This window comes from Ambystoma mexicanum, chromosome 9 (genome assembly GCF_040938575.1).
Source record: "Ambystoma mexicanum isolate Mex_15411 chromosome 9, UKY_AmexF1_1, whole genome shotgun sequence".
Classification (NCBI taxonomy): Eukaryota; Metazoa; Chordata; class Amphibia; order Caudata; family Ambystomatidae; genus Ambystoma; species Ambystoma mexicanum.
This window is the reverse complement of record NC_090931.1, coordinates 1544668605-1544694917: the sequence shown is the minus strand read 5'-3', so window position 1 is coordinate 1544694917 and position 26313 is coordinate 1544668605. Positions and strand designations below refer to the sequence as shown.

At 47.8% G+C, this 26313-nt stretch overlaps 1 protein-coding gene across 1 annotated transcript in view; it reads right to left on the bottom strand.

The window, feature by feature from the left end:
* The window catches only part of LOC138489490 (zinc finger protein ZFP2-like), a 208953-nt gene that overhangs the window by 133358 nt on the left and 49282 nt on the right, over positions 1-26313 (bottom strand). The window contains exons 3-4 of the mRNA XM_069617231.1: positions 12621-12704; positions 2159-2233 (exon numbers count right to left, since the gene is read on the bottom strand). Coding sequence (XP_069473332.1) covers positions 2159-2233; positions 12621-12704 — 159 coding nt within the window. The remainder of the gene's footprint in view (positions 1-2158; positions 2234-12620; positions 12705-26313) is intronic.

Genomic DNA, 26313 nt, shown 5'->3' with positions numbered 1-26313 from the left:
GGAATATGTTCCGATCCGTAGTAGCAGCGCAGCAGCACCCCAGGAAAGAGCACTATCACGTCCGGATCGGAAGAGAAACTTGAAGGGTAAAAGTGCATCCTTTTATTTGCATACATTACTAGAAGCAATGAATAAAGCATCCATTTTAGAGTCACCTAAAAAAGATCAATATTGGGCTTAGGAATTACTTTTTTACTCCCTAAGAATCATTTTACTCACAACTTCAAAAGTTTTGAGTAAAATACTCTCTCTTCAAAATCTCATCTGGAGCACTGCACAGTGCTGATTATCTGAATCTGTCTGTGAATCCAACATGACGGAGGCAATTACAAGGGAGGGGAGGTTCGGGGGGGCCAAGGTATGCAAAGCAGAAAAGGAACCGCCCAAGCTCTGGGAATCAGCAATCACACCTGTACTGTTTTACACCTAAAGCAAACATGGATAGAACCCTCCCTGGGACAGGCCAGGAGACATATGAAAGGGAGAGGTGAAGAGAGATGTGTATGGAAGTTTGAGGAAGGAGCCAGCAGAGTTTTGGAGGTTGGGTAGAGGACAGGCCTGGAGCACAAGGAGGAGGGCGAGAGGAGAGCAGAGGAGGAAAGGAGGAACGAAGAGGAGAAGAGTGAAAGGAGAGCAGAGAAGGAGAAGAGGAGTTGGAAGAATGGATAGGAGGAGTCAGAGAAGTGGAGATAGGAGGTCAATGACGAGAGGAGACCGATCATGGGGGAGAGGAAAGTAGAGGAGAGACGTATCAACAGGTTGGAGAGAGAATAAGGAGTGGGGGGGGGTGAGAATAGACCCAAGGAACAGTGTCTACCCGAGGGAGCGAAGGTGACAGTGTCATTATAGGGGAAGCCTGTCTAAAAGGATGTGTCTGGGAAAGGTGGAGTAATGAACATGTGACGAGGCATCCAGGAGGTGCAGGGAAGCCAGCACTCGAAGAGGAAAAGAATAAGGTAGTAGACGAAGCCCCAATAGCTTTGAGCATGTGGTGATGCATCAAGGAGGAAAGCAAGAGTGCACTGGTGGGTCAGGGGGCCAAGACCCTGGGAATAGATGCAGTGGGAGGTCTAGGTCAAATCCATAACATGTACGCCTTTCTGCCCAAAGTGTTGATCCCTGCCAAGAGTGCAACCTCAACTTGAAGTTTTATACTAGCCCAACCAACGACTACTGCCGCAGACCAGAGGACGAGGTTGGAGGTCTCCTTGTTGCACTCATGCTACCTAACTATATCTACAAAAACAGGAAGGGAGCCTAAAAAGAGCTAAAAAAGTCTCCACCTACAATTCTACAGTTATTGTTAGAGACATCATAGCTGAACTCGGTTAGGAAAGTTTGAGACAGTCTGCTGACTTCCCCAGCCCCCCTCCTCCTATCTGGTCTGAAGTGGCAAGTCACTGGGAGGGAGCAAGTTCTAGGATTGGTAAGGGATGGAGCGACTTTTAGTTTCGGTTTTTGATGGGATCCTGGAGACATTTCTACATTACGCAATCCTAAGTTCCACAAAGGAAGGGGAAACATGCGTGTTCCTTAGACATCCAGAGTATTCTCCCTGAGTTCGATATTTTCTAAAGTATGGAGACACTTCTAAATTAAGACCTGTCAAGACGGAGTTCTGTGTCTGGCCTTTGTTGCCCTTAAGCCCTTAGTGACATCCTGACCCCAATACCTACACTTTACCAGCTACTTTGGTGTATTACACCATGCACACATGCACCTTGTGTTCCCTTCACTGCACTTATCATGAGCCCACACTTTGCACAGGCTATATTTGAGATGATTAATGAGTCCACCCGAAAGAACAGAACAAATGAATAGCCGAGTACTACTGTGGGAAGAGATGTTCTGTCCATCCCAAAACATGCAATACACCCACAGCACATTTAACACAATGTCAAGAGATCACCCTCTCACAAAGTCTCCAACCCAAAACATGTTAAGAAAACCAGGGGCATGATACCATGGTGGGTGGAGGTCATCGGTGGAGCCAACAGGATCTGCACCTAACCAAGTGTTTCTGCAGCCTGCCCAGACAAGATGACTTACTGAGAAGAGCCAGCAAAGCCTCAGATCAGGATCAAGGGTGCGTTCCATGGAAAGGGTCTTCCTCATTAAATACAAGCTTTAGGACCACTCTGGGTCAATGGCAACTTACCAAGGTCAGGGTCCGGGCTCCTTCCTCCGACTTCATCTCCAAGATTATTAATGAAAATTGCAGTTGTGTCTTCATCTGTCCTCAACAAACAAAAAAATCAGAATTTAGAAAAGAAAAACAGATTAAAGTTACTTCCTGATCTGTTAAACAATGAAAATAATGTACCATCTTCCAACCAACCTCGTCCTGTCACAGTCCTTACGACTGAACACTTCCTGCTTTCCAGACACAAAACCAAAATGAGGTTTGCCTCAAAACTTCTGGATTTTACCCTTCTCCTGAATGGAGTGCAAACCTTCATCCCCGTTTATCCACAGTCTCCACACACAGATCAACAAAGAAGCCGGGACCAGGCTGTTCCCAGTTCAAGGATGAAAAATATGGCGGTAAGAGGGTGGTCACACAGTTCCAGAATCACATTCCTCTACACTCCCTTTGCTTCAATCCCCATAACAACTGTAGTGCTAGTGCAGGTGTCGCTCCTTTCCTTTCACAACCTTCAGGCTGAACTATTGTGGACAACGGAAAGAGGGTCAAATCCCAGAACCATTATATGCAAATGGTTGCACTGTCGCATACCTCAGCAGATTAGAAGTACAGTGAAATAAAGGACCCACAGTCGCGCTGTAGCATACCTCCACAGATTAGAAGTACGATGAAATAAAGGACACTCAGTGGCATACCTCAGCAGATTAGAAGTACAGTGAAATAAAGGACCCTCAATCGCGCTGTTGCATACCTCAGCAGATTAGAAGTACAGTGAAATAAAGGACCCTCAATCGCGCTGTTGCATACCTCAGCAGATTAGAAGTACAGTGAAATAAAGGACCCTCAGTCACGCTGTTGCATACCTCAGCAGATTAGAAGTACAGTGAAATAAAGGACCCTCAATCGCGCTGTTGCATACCTCAGCAGATTAGCAGTACAGTGAAATAAAGGACCCTCAGTGGCATACCTCAGCAGATTAGAAGTATAGTGAAATAAAGGACCCTCAGTCGTGCTGTTGCATACCTCAGCAGATTAGAAGTATGATGAAATAAAGGAACCTCAGTCGCGCTGTTGCATACCTCAGCAGATTAGAAGTACAGTGAAATAAAGGACCCTCAGTCGTGCTGTTGCATACCTCAGCAGATTAGAAGTACAGTGAAATAAAAGACCCTCAATCGCGCTGTTGCATACCTCAGCAGATTAGAAGTACGATGAAGTAAAGGAACCTCAGTCGCGCTGTTGCATACCTCAGCAGATTAGAAGTACAGTGAAATAAAGGACCCTCAATCGCGCTGTTGCATACCTCAGCAGATTAGAAGTACAGTGAAATAAAGGACCCTCAATCGCGCTGTTGCATACCTCAGCAGATTAGAAGTACAGTGAAATAAAGGACCCTCAGTCACGCTGTTGCATACCTCAGCAGATTAGAAGTACAGTGAAATAAAGGACCCTCAATCGCGCTGTTGCATACCTCAGCAGATTAGAAGTACAGTGAAATAAAGGACCCTCAATCGCGCTGTTGCATACCTCAGCAGATTAGAAGTACAGTGAAATAAAGGACCCTCAGTCACGCTGTTGCATACCTCAGCAGATTAGAAGTACAGTGAAATAAAGGACCCTCAATCGCGCTGTTGCATACCTCAGCAGATTAGCAGTACAGTGAAATAAAGGACCCTCAGTGGCATACCTCAGCAGATTAGAAGTATAGTGAAATAAAGGACCCTCAGTCGTGCTGTTGCATACCTCAGCAGATTAGAAGTATGATGAAATAAAGGAACCTCAGTCGCGCTGTTGCATACCTCAGCAGATTAGAAGTACAGTGAAATAAAGGACCCTCAGTCGTGCTGTTGCATACCTCAGCAGATTAGAAGTACAGTGAAATAAAAGACCCTCAATCGCGCTGTTGCATACCTCAGCAGATTAGAAGTACGATGAAGTAAAGGAACCTCAGTCGCGCTGTTGCATACCTCAGCAGATTAGAAGTACAGTGAAATAAAGGACCCTCAGTCGCGCTGTTGGGATGTTAACAGGGAACGAACATAGTTGGATGATAATAATATAATCCAACATTAACATGCCCACAAGGAAGGATGCGCTGTTGCAGACCGAGTTACAGCCTCTGGCAAGTAAAAACAACACAGTTCCTGCACATGCAGGTGCCAGAGTTCCTGCCAGTGTTCTGCGCTGAATACCCCATCATGCTGTCGCGTCTCATTCAAAGCACTCGCCCAATCCGGCATAATGGAAGGGGAAGGGCTGGAGAGTTTGAGTCCTTTTGATCTCTTTCTGACATACAGAGCCTCTTGCTCATTGATGGCTGTAAGCCACAGAGGTAAACATTGCTTACAGAGCAGACAGGGTTCCAAATGGCTGGGAGCTATTTATTTAGCTCCTGGTTTTGGCCTAGGAGAGTCTGGTGAGCTTGACACCAATTGCTGCAAGGAGCTACTTGTGACCCCCCCCCCCAGGCCAGTTGGTTCCATAGAAAGGTACCTATGTGATATTAACTCTATGGGCCTCATTACACGGAAGGCGGTAATGGTTAACGGCCACCGTTAATGGTAACGGTAGCCGTTAACCATTACCGCCTTACTACGAGGTCCCTTAGCGGGTTGGTGTTTTAACGCCTGCTTTTTGCAGGCGTTAAAAACCAACCCGCTAAGGGACCTCGGAGCTAATTACGGCACCGCAAAATTGCGGTGCCGTAATTAGCGCCTTCCCCATTCCCATAGAGCCCTATGGGGCAGAAATGGGAATGGGGAAGGGCAATGGCGGAAGGGGGATTAACCGCCCCACCAACCTTGGAATGGGGCGGTAAATCCCCTTTCCGCCAAGGCGGTGCCGGTATTTTACCGGCATGAGCCATGGCGCTAATAGCGCCATGGCTCACCGCCTTCCGTGTAATGAGGCCCTATGTTTTGGAAAGTGCATAAAGGATTATAAAAGACACATGCAAGGGACATTTAAAGCATAATGGAGCAGATACAATGGCCAGAAATAGAAATGTTGCACCACATGCACAAATTCATCTTGCGGTGTGCTATGTACTTGCTGCTGGTTCCCCAGAGTTAGCTCCTGGTCACTGGTTTCAATGTTGCATCATTAGCCTTGTAGCATGCTATGTACTCACTGCTGGTTCCCCAGAGTTAGCTCCTGGTCACTGGTTTCAATGTTGCATCATTCGACTTGCGGTGTGCTATGTACTCACTGCTGGTTCCCCAGTGGGAGCTCCTGGTCACTGGTTTCAATGTTGCATCATTCGACTTGCGGTGTGCTATGTACTCACTGCTGGTTCCCCAGTGGTAGCTCCTGGTGACTGGTTTCAATGTTGCATCATTCGACTTGCGGTGTGCTATGTACTCGCTGCTGGTTCCCCAGTGGTAGCTACTGGTCACTGGTTTCAATGTTGCATTATTGGACTTGCGGTGTGCTATGTACTCGCTGCTGGTTCCCCAGTGGTAGCTCCTGGTCACTGGTTTCAATGTTGCATCATTCGACTTGCGGTGTGCTATGTACTTGCTGCTGGTTCCCCAGTGGTAGCTCCTGGTCACTGGTTTCAATGTTGCATCATTCGACTTGCGGTGTGCTATGTACTCGCTGCTGGTTCCCCAGTGGTAGCTACTGGTCACTGGTTTCAATGTTGCATCATTGGACTTGCGGTGTGCTATGTACTCGCTGCTGGTTCCCCAGTGGTAGCTCCTGGTCACTGGTTTCAATGTTGCATTATTCGACTTGTGGCGTGCTATCTACTCGCTGCTGGTTCCCCAGTGGTAGCTCCTGGTCACTGGTTTCAATGTTGCATCATTCGACTTGCGGTGTGCTATGTACTCACTGCTGGTTCCCCAGTGGTAGCTACTGGTCACTGGTTTCAATGTTGCATCATTGGACTTGTGGTGTGCTATGTACTCGCTGCTGGTTCCCCAGTGGTAGCTCCTGGTCACTGGTTTCAATGTTGCATCATTGTACTTGTGGCGTGCTATGTACTCGCTGCTGGTTCCCCAGAGTTAGCTCCTGGTCACTGGTTTCAATGTTGCATCATTCGACTTGCGGTGTGCTATGTACTCACTGCTGGTTCCCCAGTGGTAGGCCCTGGTCACTGGTTTCAATGTTGCATCATTCGACTTGCGGCATGCTATGTATTTGCTGCTGGTTCCCCAGAGGTAGCTTCTGGTCACTGGCTTTAATGTTGCATCATTCGACTTGCGGTGTGCTATGTACTTGCTGCTGGTTCCCCAGTGGTAGCTCCTGGTCACTGGTTTCAATGTTGCATGATTCGACTTGCGGCGTGCTATGTATTTGCTGCTGGTTCCCCAGAGGTAGCTTCTGGTCACTGGCTTTAATGTTGCATCATTCGACTTGCGGTATGCTATGTACTCGCTGCTGGTTCCCCAGAGTTAGCTCCTGGTCACTGGTTTCAATGTTGCATCATTCGACTTGCAGCGTGCTATGTATTTGCTGCTGGTTCCCGAGAGGTAGCTACTGGTCACTGGTTTCAATGTTGCATCATTCGACTTGCGGTGTGCTATGTACTCACTGCTGGTTCCCCAGTGGTAGCTCCTGGTCACTGGTTTCAATGTTGCATCATTCGACTTGCTGTGTGCTATGTACTCACTGCTGGTTCCCCAGTGGTAGCTACTGGTCACTGGTTTCAATGTTGCATCATTCGACTTGCTGTGTGCTATGTACTCACTGCTGGTTCCCCAGTGGTAGCTCCTGGTCACTGGTTTCAATGTTGCATCATTCGACTTGCAGTGTGCTATGTACTCACTGCTGGTTCCCCAGTGGTAGCTCCTGGTCACTGGTTTCAATGTTGCGTCATTCGACTTGTGGCGTGCTATGTACTCGCTGCTGGTTCCCCAGTGGTAGCTCCTGGTCACTGGTTTCAATGTTGCATCATTGGACTTGCAGTGTGCTATGTACTCACTGCTGGTTCCCCAGTGGTAGCTCCTGGTCACTGGTTTCAATGTTGCATCATTCGACTTGCTGTGTGCTATGTACTCACTGCTGGTTCCCCAGTGGTAGCTACTGGTCACTGGTTTCAATGTTGCATCATTCGACTTGTGGCGTGCTATGTACTCGCTGCTGGTTCCCCAGTGGTAGCTCCTGGTCACTGGTTTCAATGTTGCATCATTGGACTTGCAGTGTGCTATGTACTCGCTGCTAGTTCCCCAGTGGTAGGCCCTGGTGACTGGTTTCAATGTTGCATCATTGGACTTGGGGCGTGTTATGTACGCTTTCATTTGACCTCATGCAAATCAATATCCTCTGCTCTTCTCACTCCTGTCTGGCTTCCTTTCCATGCACAGCTTAAATTCAACTTTCTTTGCTTGGCATCTAAATCACTTTAAGGTCTTACTCCTGATTACCTTTCCTCACTGGTCTCATTCTACACTCCCTCCCGCTCCCTTTGCGCCAATGCTCAGTTTCATCTGGTAGTTCCAGCCCCTCCCTGTGCTCAATCACACTTCTGCACACTTTCTCACCTTGCCCCCCTGCATTGGAAGCTTCTTCCTCTTTCTCTACGATCTATCACTACCTATTACTTAATTCTGCAAATGACTGAAACTTCATCTGATCCAGCAGGGCTGATCCAGCAGGGCTGATCCCAGGCTCCTAATGTTCATCTTCACTTGTTTACTATTGGACCGTTTTTATACTTTTAATATGCTAAGAGCTTTGGATTAAGGCGCTATATGAATACTAAATCAATACAAATACAAAATACAAAATACTCGCTGCTGGCTCCCCAGAGGTAGCTCCTGGTCACTGGTTTCAATGTTACATCATTTGACTTGCGGTGTGCTACGTACTCGCTTCTGGTTCCCCAGAGGTAGCTCCTGGTCACTGGTTGATGCCCGATACCCAGAAGCTGATTTTTGTGCTGCTCAAATCTTAATTTCGATCCCTGCAGGCCTATTTCAGAGAACCCACTTTGAATTTGCTGACCAAAGAACAAAAAATACAATGGTTACAAAACAGTAACACACCCAAATAGCATACAGTTACACAAAAAACATAGTTAAGCTAAAAGAGAAGAACATCTACTCACTGCAGTCAATCGACTAGCAAATAAGTAGCATTTGTGAGCTGAGTGACTTTAAAGCCAATGAGAGATGTTCTCTTTCTGATGTCCAACGTAAGGGCATTCCAAAGATGACTGCCCAGTACTTTGGATGATTTGCACCCTAGATGTGGTCTCTGGAATCATTATTCTTTTAATCTCACCACTGAGCAAGAATGCAATGGTCGTCTGAGATGGTACTGTGTGATCGGTCCAGACAGCTACAGGTACAGCGCCGCCGAGTATCTTCTCAGTCTGAGGAAGGACGCTGCAGCGCCACTGAGTATCTTCTCAGTCTGAGGAAGGCCGGCACAGCGCCGCTGAGCATCTTCTCAGTCTGAGGAAGGGCGCTGCACTTGGTTTATTTGTCCAATGGTCAGAAGACCCAGAGAAATATGGTCACATTTCTTTAAAAGAAAGTCAGTATGGCACAATTTTCTACCGCTCAGAGTTTGGCTAATTATTTTATTTACAAATGTGCTGATAGGCCGACATGTAATACTGCAAACTGGGCAGTGCAATTGCCTGAACCACCAAAAATACAACAAGGAGCCAATTCTACTGATGTAATATATAATGATATGATATTTTAATTATATTGCGCTCCTACACAAGTGTTTCAGAGCACGACAAGGCAAGGGAGGGGAAACAGGGGTGAACAAAACTATGATCTTACTAGGCCCAGTGACATTGAGAACGCGCAAGTGCATGGGAGTGGGAGAGGGGGAAAAGTGCATGGAAGGGGGGAGAAGTGAAAAGTGCAGAACAGAGAAGATACATAAATAGTAATAAAATAAATAAATAAATAAGGCGATAAACTGTGTTAGTGCAGCCAGCAAGTGGCAAGTCTTGGGTTTAGCCGACAGGGTATGACTGATAAGTGCAGAGGAGAAGCGGGGTGGGGGACTGTATGGTTACAGATACAGACCCCAGTGTAAGGGGGGGCCCAGAGGCAGTGCAGGAGGGTGGCAGGGTGAGCAGGTACCTGGGTCTGGAGGACAGAGGGTGGCCAGTTGTACAGTGCCAAGGGAGAAAACAGATCAGCAGGGGAGAAGGGGGGCAAAGGCAGAAGCAAAGAGAAGGTCTTGAGGTGCTTCCAGAACCGGAGATGGTTCTCCTCGAGCTTCAGAGTGGCAGTGAGGCTGTTCCAAAGGGAGGCCCCAGCCGAAGACAGAAAAAGGTAATGCAGCGAGCGAGAGTTGCCAGGTATCGGTTGAAATGCCAGGGCGAGAGGTTAGACCCCTGGGGAACACCACATGTAGAGAGGGAGATAGATGATAGGAAAGACCCAAGTTGGACTTGGGAGGGTTGATCAGAGAGGAAAGAGGTCAGCCAGAGCATATATAGACGGAAATGTGATACCTTAATTACTGCACTGACTGAATGAAAAACAGCAAGCCGCTGCAGAATACAATCCCCAGATTCCTGACCAAATCCACCAGAAATGTTGAAATGCCTGCTGGACAGGCCAGCAGAAGGGGAGGACCTCCTAGGATCCTACAAGCTCCGATTTAACGCCATTTAGGTAAAGACTATTGTCATGCAACCATAGCTGCACCGCCCCAGGCATCTGGTCACACCTGGAGCACCCCCAGAATGATCATATAAATCGAGGAGGATCAGGGTGCTGACAGCATATAGCGGAAAACTCCAGACCGAAACCTACCACCACCTCGACCAAGGGACACATATAGATGTGAATAAAAGAAGAGATACGTTGAACATTGTGGACATCTTTATAGAACAGAGTGAAATAGAAAGACGCAAATGCTTAACTGCACAAATTCCTCTGTCTTAGGAAGGAGCAAATCCAAACTAAGTCAGTTCCCTTAATAGCCGGACGCAACGCTGCCGACGGATCTAAAAGGACTACAGCAGCAAGTCTTCCCCCTGAGGCTCAACAGTTTTTAATGCATCAGGACGACGGTAGGTCCAGAGCTCCTGGTCGAATGGAACCAAAACGGAGAGTTTCACAAAACGCCTTCCTTTTCTCAATAATGTCATACTTAGGATGTTACCTCCCCTGCTACTAAGGAGGTAGGCTTCTAGTTCTGGGCCAGCGCCTCCCTGTGACGAGGCACTTACAGCAAATGCAGGATCATCTGAGATGGCCTAAACGTGTTAGCTCAGAAAACATGCAGCATACAGATCTAAAGACGACAAGGAGGGGTTTGAACTATGTCAAGAAAGAAAAGAAGGTGAAAAGGCAAACAACTCATAGAAGCTGTGATCAGGGAGAGGGCACGGGAAGCGTATTATTTGGGATGAGCTGCTATCCAAGCACGGAAAGTAACAATTTGACCAGTTAAACAAATCTGAAGAATCACAGAGCTTGTGTGGTGGAAAAGATATTACCTGACCATCTTTTAGGACACATCATTCCTAAAGAGTCTACACAAATCTGCATTACTAGATAAAGCCTCAACAATTCTATGCCCATAATAAGCTTTGATTTTCACTTAGCCTGGTCAGTAGGTCTGGGACGTCTGCCAAGCATGATCCAATGCCTCCCTTCTCCCTTGAAAGATAAATAATTCTGATGAAAAGCAAGGGTTACTGTTGGGTCTGGAAGATAGGACTCTGCACACTCAGATAGTAGAGGATCTCAGTTTAATACTAGAATGACCAGGGTAATCATGTAGAACGCCATCTCCGAAACAATCTCAGCTTGGCTACATTGGCTCTCCTTCTCTTAATCGACGCCAGGCATGGCCACATCCTGTGCTGAACTCATGACGTATGCACCAGAGACATCAGTAATGCAGCAACATAGGCCGGGCCGCCTATGTTCATTCAGATGAAAATGGGGGGTTCCTCCCCAGCCAATCCTTTATGTGCGCACTTTGTGGAGCAGTATTTCAGTGTCCTGTGCTAAGACTGCTGTCTACATCGCCTAAATGAAGTACTGCCACAAGAGTTCAAGAGAGGGCAGGGAATCTGAGATTATACATAATCCTCATTACTCCTAGTCCACCCGTTTTGTCACAGTCCTTGCTTCCCTCTCTGCTCTCCCTCCTGGATTAATCAGTCTTCTTGCTGGTAAAATCAGAGGCAGAGAATAAGAGTGACGAGGGGGGGCTTTATTAAGCTTTTTATTATTAGTGATTTATGGAGCGCTTCATGCCCGAGTCATCCAACTTCTAAGCGCAGACCTGGGGATTTTAACCCATGTTGAAAGTTGTCCAGTTCCCAAGGAGAGAGCCTGCTCCCGAGACAAACTCCTGGCCCAATACATTCCCCTGAGCGTGCAGTACAATTCAGAAATGCTAGCAAACTTAGCTTTGTGTTCTGTCTGGAAGCAGGGAGCCTTCAATACTAAGGACTCTGACGAGGAGAAATGATTATTCCTCATGCGTAATCTGACACCATCCTTCCCAAGATACAAGCCAGGCATTACAATGTTCCAACTAAACACAGTGAGGCCACTAACATGGGGATGTTAAGGAGGGGGAACTAAGAGAGTTACTGTAAGAGACACAGCGGAGCATGAGGTTTGTGGGGGTCAAGCTCAAGTGTACCCCAAATGTCAATAACGGCTGAACCATTCCCAACATCAAAGTACAACGTAACAGATCATCGCGATTTCCTACAGTCAAGACAAAGAATGATCACAAAATACACCTCCCTTTTACTTACAAACTAGTCATTGTACATACCATGAGCTGCCCATGGGCGTTTCTGCAACACCAACAGGCCCAGCAGCCAGGCGTTACAAGTGACATCACTTCCTCCCTTGATGACCTGCAGCACTTCCAGTTTTGTTATTTATTTCCCATCCTTTTTTCTTGATTGACCTCGCTGGCCGATCACTAACTAAACATTGATTAATACACTATCTGTGCTTCCTCCATTATTCCCTCTCCACAGCATTGCACCTGTGCACTTAGCATGTGGACCTTCTGCCCATGCACACTCTTCTTCCTGGGCTCTGTCCACCTGGCCTCCCTAGGCACTCTCTTAAACCCTTTGGCACCCCCCGCCGCACTTCTAATTACTGCACTTGCACGATCCAAATGTCACAAAGCCTAGTAGGATTGTTTCTGTTTTGTCATCCCTGTCTTGTTGGGCCTTGAAACACATTGAGTACAGGCGCATTATAAAAACCAAATAAATAAATAAATATGCCCTTTCTCTCTCTCGTTCTATCTGTCCCTCCTTGCCTTAACTATTTCACCGCTACTTCTCCTGTTCCGTGGAACCCTCCACAGTACAGACTAGTTTCTGCTGTTCCTTCATGCCTCCATGTTTACCAGCGGACTCGTATTATCACACAAATTCCCATCACACTTTCTCCCTTTCCAACCAGGACGGGTGGAAGTGATGGTAGTGAGGGAACGTCTGCGTTAGTAGGTCTTGACTGTGGGACGATAGTCATATGTATGCCTGTCAGGTAACAGCGAATGCACAACATACCTTGAGTGCTCTCCTCCTCCTGGCTGTCCTCGTCTTGCTTCTCTTTGGTTCTCAGTGAAAAGACAGTGGTGACAATAAGGGGGCCTGTTCATAAAACAGAAATCTTGTGTTACTCTTCTGCTTGCCTTTGAATGAAGAGACATGTCTGTTAGTTAGCAAGTGGCATAGGCTGAACAACACCACAGCACAATTATTTGACAAAGGGTCTGCTGCCTGTGAAGATGCTGCCAAGCAGTGTTTCCTTAAACACTCCGGTCACAGCAAAGTTGTTGCTGTTGCTGTGGAGGCTAAAAGCAACATGAGCATCCTTTTTTTAAGGGAAGTCGGAGCAAAACCTCTGCAGCTGAATTCAGGGGAGGGGTGCCAAACTCTGTGGCAGAGCAGAAGCGAGTAGAAAGCTCACAGATATAGAAACTCTCGAGAGGAAAACCAAGATGCAGAAAAACTGCTGACTTGATCTTCACAGACCAGCAAACAAGTAATCAAGTAGCGATTAAGCGTCCAGCAGTATCTACATAATCTTGAGCATTGTGACCCCCCCCCACCCCCCAACTCTCATCCAGCCCCTAGCTGCATAGGTACTCAGCCAAGCCTTTTTACAGGAAGAGGCTGTCTAAGCAACGGCCATCTTGGGTTGAGAGAACATTTTTTACAGGAAGAGGCTGTCTAAGCAACGGCCATCTTGGATTGAGAGAACATTTTTTACAGGAACAGGGTGTCTAAGCAACGGCCATCTTGGATTGAGAGAACCCTTTTTACAGGAACAGGGTGTCTAAACAACGGCCATCTTGGATTGAGAGAACCCTTTTTACAGGAACAGGGTGTCTAAGCAACGGCCATCTTGGATTGAGAGAACCCTTTTTACAGGAACAGGGTGTCTAAACAACGGCCATCTTGGATTGAGAGAACATTTTTTACAGGAAGAGGCTGTCTAAGCAACGGCCATCTTGGGTTGAGAGAACATTTTTTACAGGAAGAGGCTGTCTAAGCAACGGCCATCTTGGATTGAGAGAACATTTTTTACAGGAACAGGGTGTCTAAGCAACGGCCATCTTGGATTGAGAGAACCCTTTTTACAGGAACAGGGTGTCTAAACAACGGCCATCTTGGATTGAGAGAACCCTTTTTACAGGAACAGGGTGTCTAAGCAACGGCCATCTTGGATTGAGAGAACCCTTTTTACAGGAACAGGGTGTCTAAGCAACGGCCATCTTGGATTGAGAGAACCCTTCCGCAACAAATACCAAAATGAAAGAAGGTTCACACAGTGGATGTCTTGGAATAGATACCGTTATGATTTCATGTTGTGGTTTGCAATGCTGACGCATTGGAATGTCATGAGGTCAGTGTGGAATGTGGTGTGTGTGACTGTATGGGTGTTCTCTGAATGGCAGTTACATCTGGGAGCTGGCTGGGAGTGGATGGCCAGTGTGTCTGTCTATGGAGTTGTCTTACCTTTGTGTTACTTGCCCCTTGTACACCCACAGACAGTAAAGCTACTTACAGAGAGGCCTGGGTCCGGTGTCTTCTGTGGCGGTTCAACCCACTATAGATACCTGCAGGGTAACGAAGTGAGTGTTTTGCAAGACTATCTGACCCATTTTAAAGAAGTGTTTATCAACAAACTGGGGAGGGCCGTGGCAACCACCACCACACTGGGATCATGGTGCTGAACAGAGGAGATGACTTGGAATGTAAAAGACAGCTGAATGATGAAATGTGCTATTTAAAACTAGAGACAGATCCTACCAGGAGATTACAAGGGAGCATCAAAACCAAAGTAGAAAGAGCTTTGGAAAGAGGATTGCTGTGCAAACAAGAAGCGAGATTCCTCATAAATGAAACACCCAGAGTCTCACTCTTTTATACACTGCCTAAAATACACAAGGATTTAGTTACACCGCCAGGGAGACCAATAGTTTCCAGCATTAATTCAGTCCTAGAACCGCTATCTAAGTTCGCAGATGTATACCCGAGACCGCTGGTTGCGCAAATGAAATCTTATGTACAAGACACCACGGCAGTCATCAAGGTGGTAGAAGGTATGGCATTTGATCCCACTAAAGACACCCTTGTCAGTTTGGACATAGTGTCGCTATACACAATGATTCCTCAAGCAAACGCACTACAAATGGTATAAGAACTATTACATCTGAAACGCATAACGAACAATTCACCTTATTCGTTCATATTATGTTGCGTGGAAATGTCGCTGGCAGAGAACTATTTTATGTTTTTAGAAACTTTTTACAGACAAATTCACAGGATAGCTATGGCAGCGACAGTGACACCCAGTATAGCCAACCTGTACGAGGAATCATTAGAAGAATCTAAGATTTATGCAGACGCAAACCCTTATATAAATAAAATCAAACTATGGAAGAGATACATAGACGATGTTTTAATCATTTTGGAAGGCAATAATGAAGAAGAAATTGCTAGTTTTATACTATCGTTGAACAGCCAAGATAGATGCTTACAATTTACTATGAGTTGCAATAAAATGGAAATCAACTTTTTGGATATCACCATTTACGCAGAGAAAACAAAAAACTGGCAGTAAACCCCTATCACAATAAAACCAGACAAAAATGCTCTGTTAAAATTTGACAGTTTTCATCACAAGCACACAAGAGAGAATCTGCTAGTTGGACAATTTCTCCAACTGAGAAGAAACAGCTCGGTTGAAACAGAGGCTTAGACCCTGAAAAGAAAATTTAGGAAAAGAGGCTATCCGAAATCTTTGGTCAATAAGTTCTGTAAGAGAGCTAGACATAACAACAGAGAAGCCATACTCGAATACAACAACAAATACAGCGAGGCTAAGAAAATGGTTTTTGTGGGCACATATTCAGACCGGTCCAACAAAATCACTAAACTGATTAAGACAAATTGGAAAATCCATCAAGATGGGAAGAACCCTATCGACAATCCTTTGATGGCCTTTAAAAGGAGTAAAAGTCTGATGGAGCAACGAATGCGTAACAACGTGCGCCTAAGGCCACAGAAACAAATTACTCTTCCATCCATATGGAGTATGGAAAAGACAAGAGTGTACGTACCATGCGGCAAATGCAAATGTTGCGATACCACAGAAAGATCTAAAGAGGTGGATATAGGGCTCAGAACCAAATGGCAGCAACCATCCCTGACTAATTGTAAATCAGAAATGGTAGTGTATGCCATCTGTTGTCTGTACCTCTTATTATACATTGGAAATATCATAAGGAAAATGAAGACAAGAATAAGTGAGCATAAGAGCTGCATTCGGAATAAAATGGTAGAGGCACCCATGGTGCATCACTTCATAAAATATTGCCACAATTGTGACCAAATGAAATGGACAGTAATATACAAATTATCCAAAAGTAAAGAAACCAACGCGGACAAAGCATGTGTGTTCAAAAAAAGAACAAGAACTTTTCTTCCTCACTAGTTGATATCACATGAGATTAAATGAGAATATTGAATGGCATAAGATCAGGTAAGCCACTGTAGAAGTGAGGCGGACAGATCAGAATTTGGATGATGCCCCCAGTTGGTTATACTAAGATGAATAAGACCCTGTGATGTATCCGCAAACATGAGACTGGTTAATTGTGTCGACACTATTAACCTAAGGAGGGCACCTGGTAATATGGAGGTTACAGGATTAACTACTGTCCGTCCAAGCTGTATGTTGTGGAAACAAACAAATGCTCCTTAATATTACACATTTTGAAACGGGCAGGGCTGCACTATCTAAGAAACCAAACGCGGTGCAGCTATTCATAATGAAAGGGTAAGAGTTTTGCAACCATTACTCAAACTAAGAAGGCACCCAGGAAAAGGACGCCGTAAGGAAGGCAACCAATCAGTTGACCTGGTTGGCAGGGGCAACGCAAACCGTAACACTAGTGAAGACCCTAAACCACAAGCAAACTTGGGGTGTTTTGTGAGTGGAGAAGTCGACAGTCGAGTGCCCCAGACCAGGGCAGAACACAGAGCCGGTAAGGAGCATTGCGATATGCCGTTAAACATACAATAGCAGCAGTAGCCCAAATGAGAGCCTAGATAAAAGAGTGGCCCTGACAGCAAATAACTTTATATTCATAGAACGGCTGCACTAGAAGAACCGGGCACGGGAAAAGGAGTGAATTCTCAGCAGATAGACATGGAGCCTAGAAAAAGTTATGAACGCGACAAGGCACCAGCAGTGTTACAACTATATACCACCTGGGGATAAGACAAGTACGTGGCCCTTTAAGGAGCACTGTGATTTTAGTGGCTAGAGACTGAAGCATGCATTACACAACGGCCATAAGCCGGTACTGAGACCACATTCTATGTATGTTTCCAGGTGCAGATGGGGACTGCATATTGACTTTTTCAGACGACTCATAACAGATGGTAAATATAGAATCAGGCCCTGGTCGAATACAAATTATTTGCTGACATTTGTCGTAATTCCAAGTAGAGCAACATGTAATCCATGTTCCACATTATTTGCCCACAGAGTTGAACGGACAGCGATTGCAAAGACGCAGGATGCCGTTCCAGGTTGTAGGGCTGAGTGAGAAAGCCCAACAAGTCAATCTCTGTAGTAAATTAGGCTGGTTTGGGTTATAAAGCAATACAGAGGGGCAAGGATTTCCTTTTTGTTTAAATTTAGGGGTGCTTTCATCCTGCACTGATTGTCTTGTTTAAAAAAAATAATCTAATTTAGGTGTGTTCTCATCCTGCACTATTATGTTCTACTAATTAGATACCCAATCTACTTCGTTGTTCTTGTATTGTCTCTGCTTCTTGCTCCCTTTACCCCCCGCCCCCATTAGCTCCCACTGCTTTCCCATTCCTACTGTGTTCCTTGTGAGCCTGCACCCTCCTGTAAACTCCCTCCCACGTGCCCCAGTTGCTGAGCCTGGTTAAGTGCACCACACCTTGTCCCCCTTCACACAGGCGCTCTCCATCTCTCCTATTTTCTCTAACTGCTTCTCTATCTCCTATGCCTCACCGCTCACTAAGTCTGGCAGGAAGAATCTTAAGGACACACTTGGCTCCGGCCCAGGCCTTCCTATCGCTGACACCTTCGTCAGTGCTTCCGTCAGAGAAATGCTCACAGACATCCTCTTTGTCATTCCCTGCCATGACCTGTGGACTCTACATACGGTCCTTCTGCGCTCCCCCTATTCATCCTCACACATCAATGGTGGTACCGCTCGAGGGCCTCTTGTCTTCTCCTTGACCTCCAGGGTCATCATAAATGTCTATCGCAATGGTACCGTCTTGGTACAAGGGCCTCAACACAACCTCCTTTTTGATAAGCTCCTCCCTCGCCTTATCAACCTTCCACCTCACTGGCCATCTACAACTGTCTCGGCACCCTTGCCTGCACTTTCTTCGACCCCTCTGCATTCTCTTGCCTCCATCTCTCTGGCACCTGCGCCGCTTATGGTGGGGACCACGGTCCCTTGCACCCCCCCTCCTTACGTCTTTCAGAAATGGCAATCTGCTCCACGTTGTCACTCTAAACTATCGCTCCGCAGTCAAGCACTCTTCCGTCATCTGCCACCTTTTGGAACACCTTGACCTTGATGTTCTTGCTTTCACTGAAAACTTGGTTGAAGGACAGCTCTATTACAAGTTTTGACACATCCCGCCCTGAAGGCTACTACAAGATCCTCTCTGAACCCAGGCCCAACAGACCAGGAGGGGGAGTTGCCCTAATCTTTCCAGAGTGGATCCCTGTTTCCACCATCCCCACTCAGGTCTATTCCTCCTTCGAATGCCTTGTCTGCAGGCTCTATCACTCGCTCCTATCTCCTCTCTAACTCTGGCCACCTTCTATCGACCACCGGACCAGTCCACCCATTTCCTCTCGGAATGGGCTAACCTGGTACCTTTTCTCCTTTCCTTCTCCTCCCAAGTCCTCCTGTTGGGGGATCTCAGCATCCATCTTGACTCTCCTGACTCTTCAGGAGCTTTCTGCAGCCTATGCAGCTCACTCTCCCTTGCCATTCTTCCTTCTGGTCCGATGCATACTGCCGGCCACACCTTGGATGCCGTTATATCCACAAACATTCCTCTTTCTATTCCTCTCACTACCCCACTCTCATGGACTGATCACTCTCTTCTCTCCTCTCAGTTGAAGCTTTCTTCTCGTTGAGCACTGGCACACCCTGCACTGCCTCCGACCTTCAAGCTCAACCAACCCCTGAAATAAAAGGGTCAGTGGCTGCTTTTGCCTCCACCTACTCTCCTCCTCCTACTCTTGCAGCTGACTTCCACCATGATACAGCCCTCTTTAACTTTCACCTTTTCATCTCCAACACCCTTGACATCCTTGCCCGTCATGAGGGTCCAACTGAAGCCTGCCAAAAAGTGCAACTCTGTGACCTGGCTGACCTTAAACGCACGTGCAGGACAGCGGAACGGAAATGGTGATCTTCAGGTGCACCCTCTGACAAGCTGGCCTGCCGTCTTCTGCAAAGGCAATATAGACTCTGCATCCGGTCCAATATTCAAGCTTGCATCTCTGCGGCATCCAACAACACAGCCAAACTTTTCAAAGTCTGTAAGGAACTGGCCAATCCTACTGCAGACTCTTTCTCTACCGCACCCAAACAAGCCCTTTGCTTGGCCATGGCTGCACACTTCACCACCAAAACACAGGACATCCTGTATTCTCTCTGCATCGCACCCACTCATGCACCATCATCTCTTGGGCCCCCCTCGGCTGCCCCACCACTCCCCTTCTCTCCTCCCTCTCACCGGTCACACCTGAGGAGGTCTCTAGACAAGTCTGGTCTATGAAAGCTTCTTCCAAACAGGTGGACCCCTGCCACTCCAAAACCATCAAGGACAACATTAACTCGCTAGCTCCAGCCTTGGCAGATCTCTGTAACCTCTCCTTCACCACTGGAGTCTTCCCCACTTCTCTCAAGCATTCTCTTGTGCACCCTCTGCCGACCCTACTATTCCGGCTAACTATCGCCCGATCTCCATCACTCCTTTCCTGGGCAAACTCCTGGAGAAATTGGCTATCTCTCAGTTTTCCCTCCACATTGAATCTGTTGGTTGTCTCTATCACCATCAGTCTGGCTTTAGAGCATCCAGAGGCACGGAAACTGCTCTTCAGGAAAACCTGTGAAGACCTGCTCTCAAATCTTGACTCTAACTCTCCCTCTGTCTTCCTTCTTCGTGACCTCTCCTCTGCTTCCGATACAGTAAACCACAACATCCTCATCTCCTGTCTCTGTGAAACTCTGGGCATCACAGATCAGGCCCTGGCGTGGCTCGCCTCCTTTCTCTCTGCCGGCCCTCCCAGGGAGAACTCTGGCCCCTTCTCTCCTCTACAACTCTCTCTACTTGTGGTGTCCCCCAGGGATCTAATCTATCCCCCTGGTTTTTCAATGTCTGCATGGCCCACTTGGCCCACAGGATCTCTACCTTTACCTCCAACTTTCAGTGTTATGCGGATGACACACAGCACTCCTTCAGGCTACCCTTGGTCTCTTCCTCCTCCTCGCTCATCCCTGACTGTCTGTCCGCAATTCAGTCCTGGTGTGCTGCTAATGATCTCTGCCTTAATGCCAGCAAGACAGAGATCGTCCTCATTGGGACCCCTGCTCCTGTTTTCCCACTTTCACTCTGGCCGACTACCCTTGGTCCTGCACCCTCACCCACTAGTGAGGCAAAAGATCTGGGGGTCATCTTCGACTCTACTCTCTCCTTATCTTCTCACATCTAGGACATGTCCAAAAGGTCCCACTACCAGCTGCACCTCCTCAGAGGTATTCTACCTTTTCTCACCTTCCCCCAGAGGCTCACTGTCTCCAGAGCACTGGGTCTCTCCAGACTGGACTACTACAACAGTCTCTTTCTCAATCTTCCCACCTCTACTCTTCGACCTCTTCAACTTATCCAGAACAGAACTGCAAGACTTATCCTTGGCCTCAAGCCCAGGGATCGCATCTCTCCAGTGCTGAAATCCCTCCACTGGCTCCACATGGCTGCAAGGATCAAGTTCAAGTCCCTCTGCATAGTCCACAAGGCTTTGAGGCTGGGACCCCACTATCTACAATGCTCTCTTCCTAAGAACTCTACTTCCATAGCCCTCCTCTCTGCCTCCTCCAACTCTCTGCGGGTGAGTCGCTTTTCCAAACAAAGATTTGGGGTAGATCCTTATCCTCTGCAGGTGCCTCCCTCAGGAGCAGCCTACCCGCCTCTCTCTGTCTTCAGCCGGACCTCCTTAAGTTCCGGAAGCTCCTCAAGACATTCCTCTTCGCTTCCACTCCCTTGCTAACCTCCTTTCTCTTCTCTCCTGCTTCCCTCCTTCGTTCTCATCCCCAACCTGTTCAGTCAGCTGACTGGTTGCCTGGTCCACCTCCAGATACTCACAGGTCCCAGGCTCCCCTGCCAGTCCTGCACTTGCCCCCGGGCCTCCGCACTCTGCCTGCATTACGGCACTCGGAATACATTCCATAGGAGTGCCACCCACTCTGCACTTAAGCCTGGGCACTGCTAGACCAGGCGCACTTGTCCCCCTCCCTCCCTCGCACTTCTGTCTGCTCAATTGCACGACCTTGAATGTACTAGGCTTAGCATGTTTGTCTGTTCCTGTCTTCCTCTATCGCTCCTCCTCAGCTTTGCTGTGCCTGCATGCATGCATAGGCGAATTAATCGCCAACCTTTTGTCTTGTATATTCCTCCCTCTTTCCCCCCGCCCACCCACTCTTTGTCACGCACTTATACCAGTAGAAATGCCCTGGCCTAGTATGCTAGCTATTTTTGTTCGATCATTCGGAATCTTCAAGGCCTAAGAATGAAGACGATATCCCCTTGTTCCCTTCCCACCTTGTAGTGCTTTGAAGCACTTTACTTGTGTATAAGCGCTTTACAAATAAACAATTCAAATTTTACAATTTTTAGGAAAACGAGGCTAGCCCGCTCAAATTGCTAAGCGAAGGGAGAGACTTTAGATTGTATGGCTCCCAGCAGCATAGCATTCCATTACCAGCCATCGAATAGAGGTAAGGGAGTGGGCAGTTGTCACCCTAAGTACGCAGTAATGTACTGGAGAGTTCAGAAGGAGCAATAGCCCCTGAAGAAGTTCGAGAGATATAGTCCCATCAGAAAAGAACAAAACATGTTGGGCAGATGAAGGATGAATAGGTCTTAAATAAGATCTAAATATTTCTTGCTAATTTCTGTACATTTGATAATTGTGGTTTACAGTCGGTAGCAACAAACACAGTGTCACTTTAGCACTTTGCACTTTATAGTGGTTTTGAGGTTTTGTGTTTTAATGTTGTGACGGATTTTATGCTATCTGAATTGTTATGTTCCTGTTTTTACTGAACCAAAGAGTGAAAATGTATTTTATGAATTGATTATCATATTGCTGTTTTTGTAATAAAATTCCATGAGTAAAACAAATTGGGTAACCTTTCCTATATGAGTAGTCCAGGCAGGTTTCAAGTGAAGACTTATCTGTTCATATAATCTATTGGCTCCCTCTGCAATGTTGACCCCCCTTTTTCGCTTCTGAATTATAATCAGATCTTTATTTGTGTGTCCATTTTGTCATTTTCTTATGGTCTGTGTTATTTGTCTGCGCCCTTAAGCCTCCGGGTCACTGGTGCACATTATAAATTGACTAAAGTAAAGTAAACGGGTGGAGAAGAGATGCCAGCTTCCGCCAGGCTCTGCGTGCTGGCCTTACCACCAGGGGGTGTAGCAGAGACGCCAGATTCGGCCAGGCTCTGCATGCTGGCCAGAAAAGCAGGAGGTGGAGCAGAGACGCCATGTTCCACCAGGCTCTGCATGCGGGCCAGGTAAGCAAGAGGTGGAGCAGAGACGCCATGTTGCACCAGGCTCTGCGTGCTGGCTGGCCACCAGGAGGTGTAGCAGAGACGCCAGATTCTGCCAGGCTTTGCATGCTGGCCAGGTAAGCAAGAGGTGGAGCAGAGACGCCATGTGCCACCAGTCTCTGCATGCTGGCCAGGTAAGCAAGAGGTGGAGCAGAGATGGCATGTTCCGCCAGGGTCTGCATGCTGGCCTGGCCACCAGGAGGTGGAGCAGAGATGCAAGCTTCTGCCAGGCTCTGTATGCTGGCGAGGTCAGCAGGAGGTGGAGCAGAGACGCCATGTTCCACCAGGCTCTGTGTGCTAGCCTGGCCACCAGTTGGTGGAGCAGAGATGCGGACTTCCGCTAGGCTCTGTATGCTGGCGAGGTCAGCAGGAGGTGGAGCAGAGATGCCATGTTCCACCAGGCTCTGTGTGCTGGCCTGGCCACCAGGAGGTGGAGCAGAGATGCGAGCTTAAACCAAGCTATGCATGCTGGCCTGGCCACCAGCAGGTGGAGCAGAGATGCGAGCTTCTGCCAGGCTCTGCATGCTGGCCTGGCCACCAGGAGGTGGAGCAGAGATGCGAGCTTCCGCCAGGCTCTGTATGCTGGCGAGGTCAGCAGGAGGTGGAGCAGAGACGCCATGTTCAACCAGGCTCTGTGTGCTGACCTGGCTACCAGGAGGTGGAGCAGAGATGCAAGATTCCGCCAGGCTCTGCATGCTGGCATGGCCACCAGGAGGTGGAGCAGAGACGCCAGCTTCTCCCAGGCTCTGCATGCTGGCCACGTCAGCAGGAAGTGGAGCAGAGACGCCATGTTCCACCAGGCTCTGTGCGCTGGCCTGGCCACCAGGAGGTGGATCAAGGATGTGAGCTTCCACCAGGCTGAGTGCTGGCCTGACCACCAGGAGTTGGAGCAGAGACGGTATGCTGTGCATGCTGGCCTGGCCACCAGGAGGTGGGGCAGAGATGCCAGCTTCCGCCAGGCTCTGCGTGCTGGCCTGGCCACCAGGAGGTGGATCAGAGATGCCAGGTCCTACCAGGCTCTGCATGCTGGCAAGGTAAGCAAGAGGTGGAGCAGAGACGCCATGTTCCACCAGGCTCTGCATGCTGGCCAGATAAGCAAGAGGTGGAGCAGGGATGCCAGCTTCCACCAGGCTATGCGTGCTGGCCAGATAAGCAAGAGGTGGAGCAGGGATGCCAGCTTCCACCAGGCTATGCGTGCTGGCCTGGGCAGCAGGAGGTGGAGCAGAGACTCCAGCTTCCGCCAAGGCTTTGCATGCTGGCCTGGCCACCAGGAGGTGGGGCGGAGATGCCAGCTTCCGCCAGGCTCTGCGTGCTGGCCTGGCCACCAGGAGGTGGAGCAGGGAAGCCATATTCCACCAGGCTCTGTATGCTGGCCTGCCCACCAGGAGGTGGAGCAGAGACGCCAGCTTCTGCCAGGCTCTCCATTTTTATTGCAAAAAAAAAAATCCTCCTTTAGTCAGAAGGTGGAAAACGCTATTAATCAACCCAAGGCGTTGCTTGAATTGGTCCAATCTCTCTCTACTCCTACAAAGGCTCTCCTCTTTTTTTTATACTAAGATTGAGACCATCTGTGAAAACATCAGCAGTGTGGGCTGGTCAGTCTGCAGCTGCCCCCTCTCCTCCGGTCTCGTCTGCACATAATTCTATCTGGTCTGCTTTCCCGATTTTCTCTGATCAAGACATACTTAGGGTTATTCATCGTATTAAATCAGCCTCTCCGGCCGATGCTATTTCTTTGGCCCTTCTTAAGGAAATGTTGGGAGATTTGATCCCTCATATCACCACAGCAGTTAATGCTTCGTTTCGTGATGGGTGCATTCCTAGCACTCTGAAACAAGCCCTTGTGATTCTCTTGCTAATGAAGCCCTCTTTAGGTCCTGCGGTGCTTGCCAATTTTCACCCTATTTCTCTCCTGCCTTTTCTTATGAAGGTGATAGAGGCTCTTGTATCTCCCCTGCTCTCCTCTTTCTTGGTATCCCCTGGGTTCTTTAACTCCCTTCAGTCAGGTGTTCGGCCTGGGAGGGGCACGTAATCAGTCCTTAACTCTGTGCTGGATGACCAAGCTCGCCTGGTTGATCAGGGCGGAGTCGGAGCAGCATTATTGTTAGATCTCTCTGCTGCGTTCGACAGGGTTGCTCGTCCCACCCTTATCTCCTGGCTATCTGCTGCTGGTCTGTCTGGCCAAGTCTTGTGGTGGTTCTCAGCCTTCCTGGCCGACCGCTCTCAGTCGGTCTCTCTCCCTCCTTTCCGTTTCCAAATCAGTGTTGTTGTCATGTGGGGCCCCTCAGGGATCCGCGCTGTCACCAATATTATTTTATATTTACATTAGGCCACTTCTGCATTTTATTCTATCCCATGGGTTCAGGTACTACTCTCCTATGCCGATGACACACAGATCTAGGTCCGTCTGGATCTCACTCGATCAGATACTGCGGCACGCCTACGGAGGTGTTTAGAGGACCTGGGCTCTTGGATAGCGGCTAATTGGTTAAAATTAAATGGCAACAAAACGAAGGTTCTTGTTGTCGGAACCTACAGCCCTCTTTCCTTCTGGACGGCTGATTCTGGCCTATCTCTCTTGGTCTGTTTCCTCTGCCGTCCTCCTCAGTAAAGAATTTGGGGGTAAAAATCACTTAATCTTTCTATGGATGAGCAGGTTGCAGCAGTCTGCAAGACAAGTCATTTTAAACTGTGAATTCTGCGGAATGTTCTTCCTTTTATTCCGGCCCCATTCCAAGCTCCGGTGGTGGCAGCGCTCGTTCTCAGCGCAGTTGACTACTGTAATCCGATCTACTTTGGTCAACCACGTTTTCTTATCAACCAGATGCTCCAGAATGCTGCCGCCAGGCCTATTTTCATCCTCTGTTTGGAGCTCACAGTGTCCCCCTTGCTTAAACAGCTCCACTGGCTGCCTATTGAGAAGCGGATTCTTTTTAAATCTATGTGCATTGTTCATCGTGCATTTTACAAACTTGGGCGGATTATCTCCAGGTAAAGTTTCTGCGGTATGTTCTCTCTCGCGCCTTCTCTCTCACTCTGTCCTTTTGGTTCCAGTTCCTTGTGTTAGACTTTCACGTATGGGTGATCGTGCCTTTTCAGAGACTGCTGCTAAGGACTGGAATGCCCTTCCTCATCCTCTCCTAGCCACTTCTGACCATCTCACCTTTCGCCGCTCCCTGAAAACTTTATTGTTTTAGGCCTCTACTTATATAATTGCTGCCTCTTTGCTGCCTAGCGCCATGATGCCCTCGGGTGAACGTGTGCTTTACAAATATCTATAACATAACACGAGACACAAGTTTCCTTCAGGCTTCCTGAATATGGGAATTAGCAGCGGGGGCTGATAACGTTTTTAATTGGAGAGGAGTATATGTTTCCCACAACCAAGTGTAGCGAGGGAGCACGAACCAACCAAGGAGGGGAGGGCATGGGTGGCTGGCGGAGGGGAGGGGGAGTGTTGCAGTTCCCCATCCTGCTCCACCCTGCAATAACAATTTTTAAATAATGGATTAAAGGGTGCATTTTACAGCACACTTTCAGTGAAAAATTGGGTACAAAAGCGTAGTTTGCAATGGGTTTAGGCTTTCCCCAGCCCCTCACTCTTATCCTTAATGAGAGAAATGAATCTGTTCACTCGCCCGTCATCACCAAACACACACCCACCCCACCACCCATGCACAGACTCGATCATCTCAAGTGCAACTTGAACATTTATACACACACATGCTTGTCCCTATATACACTAATGGTGCGTGAACATAGAATGTGTGGCACACAGCATTACAACACTGACATATAAACAGTCTTGCACATTCTGTCTCTCTTACACACACACACACACA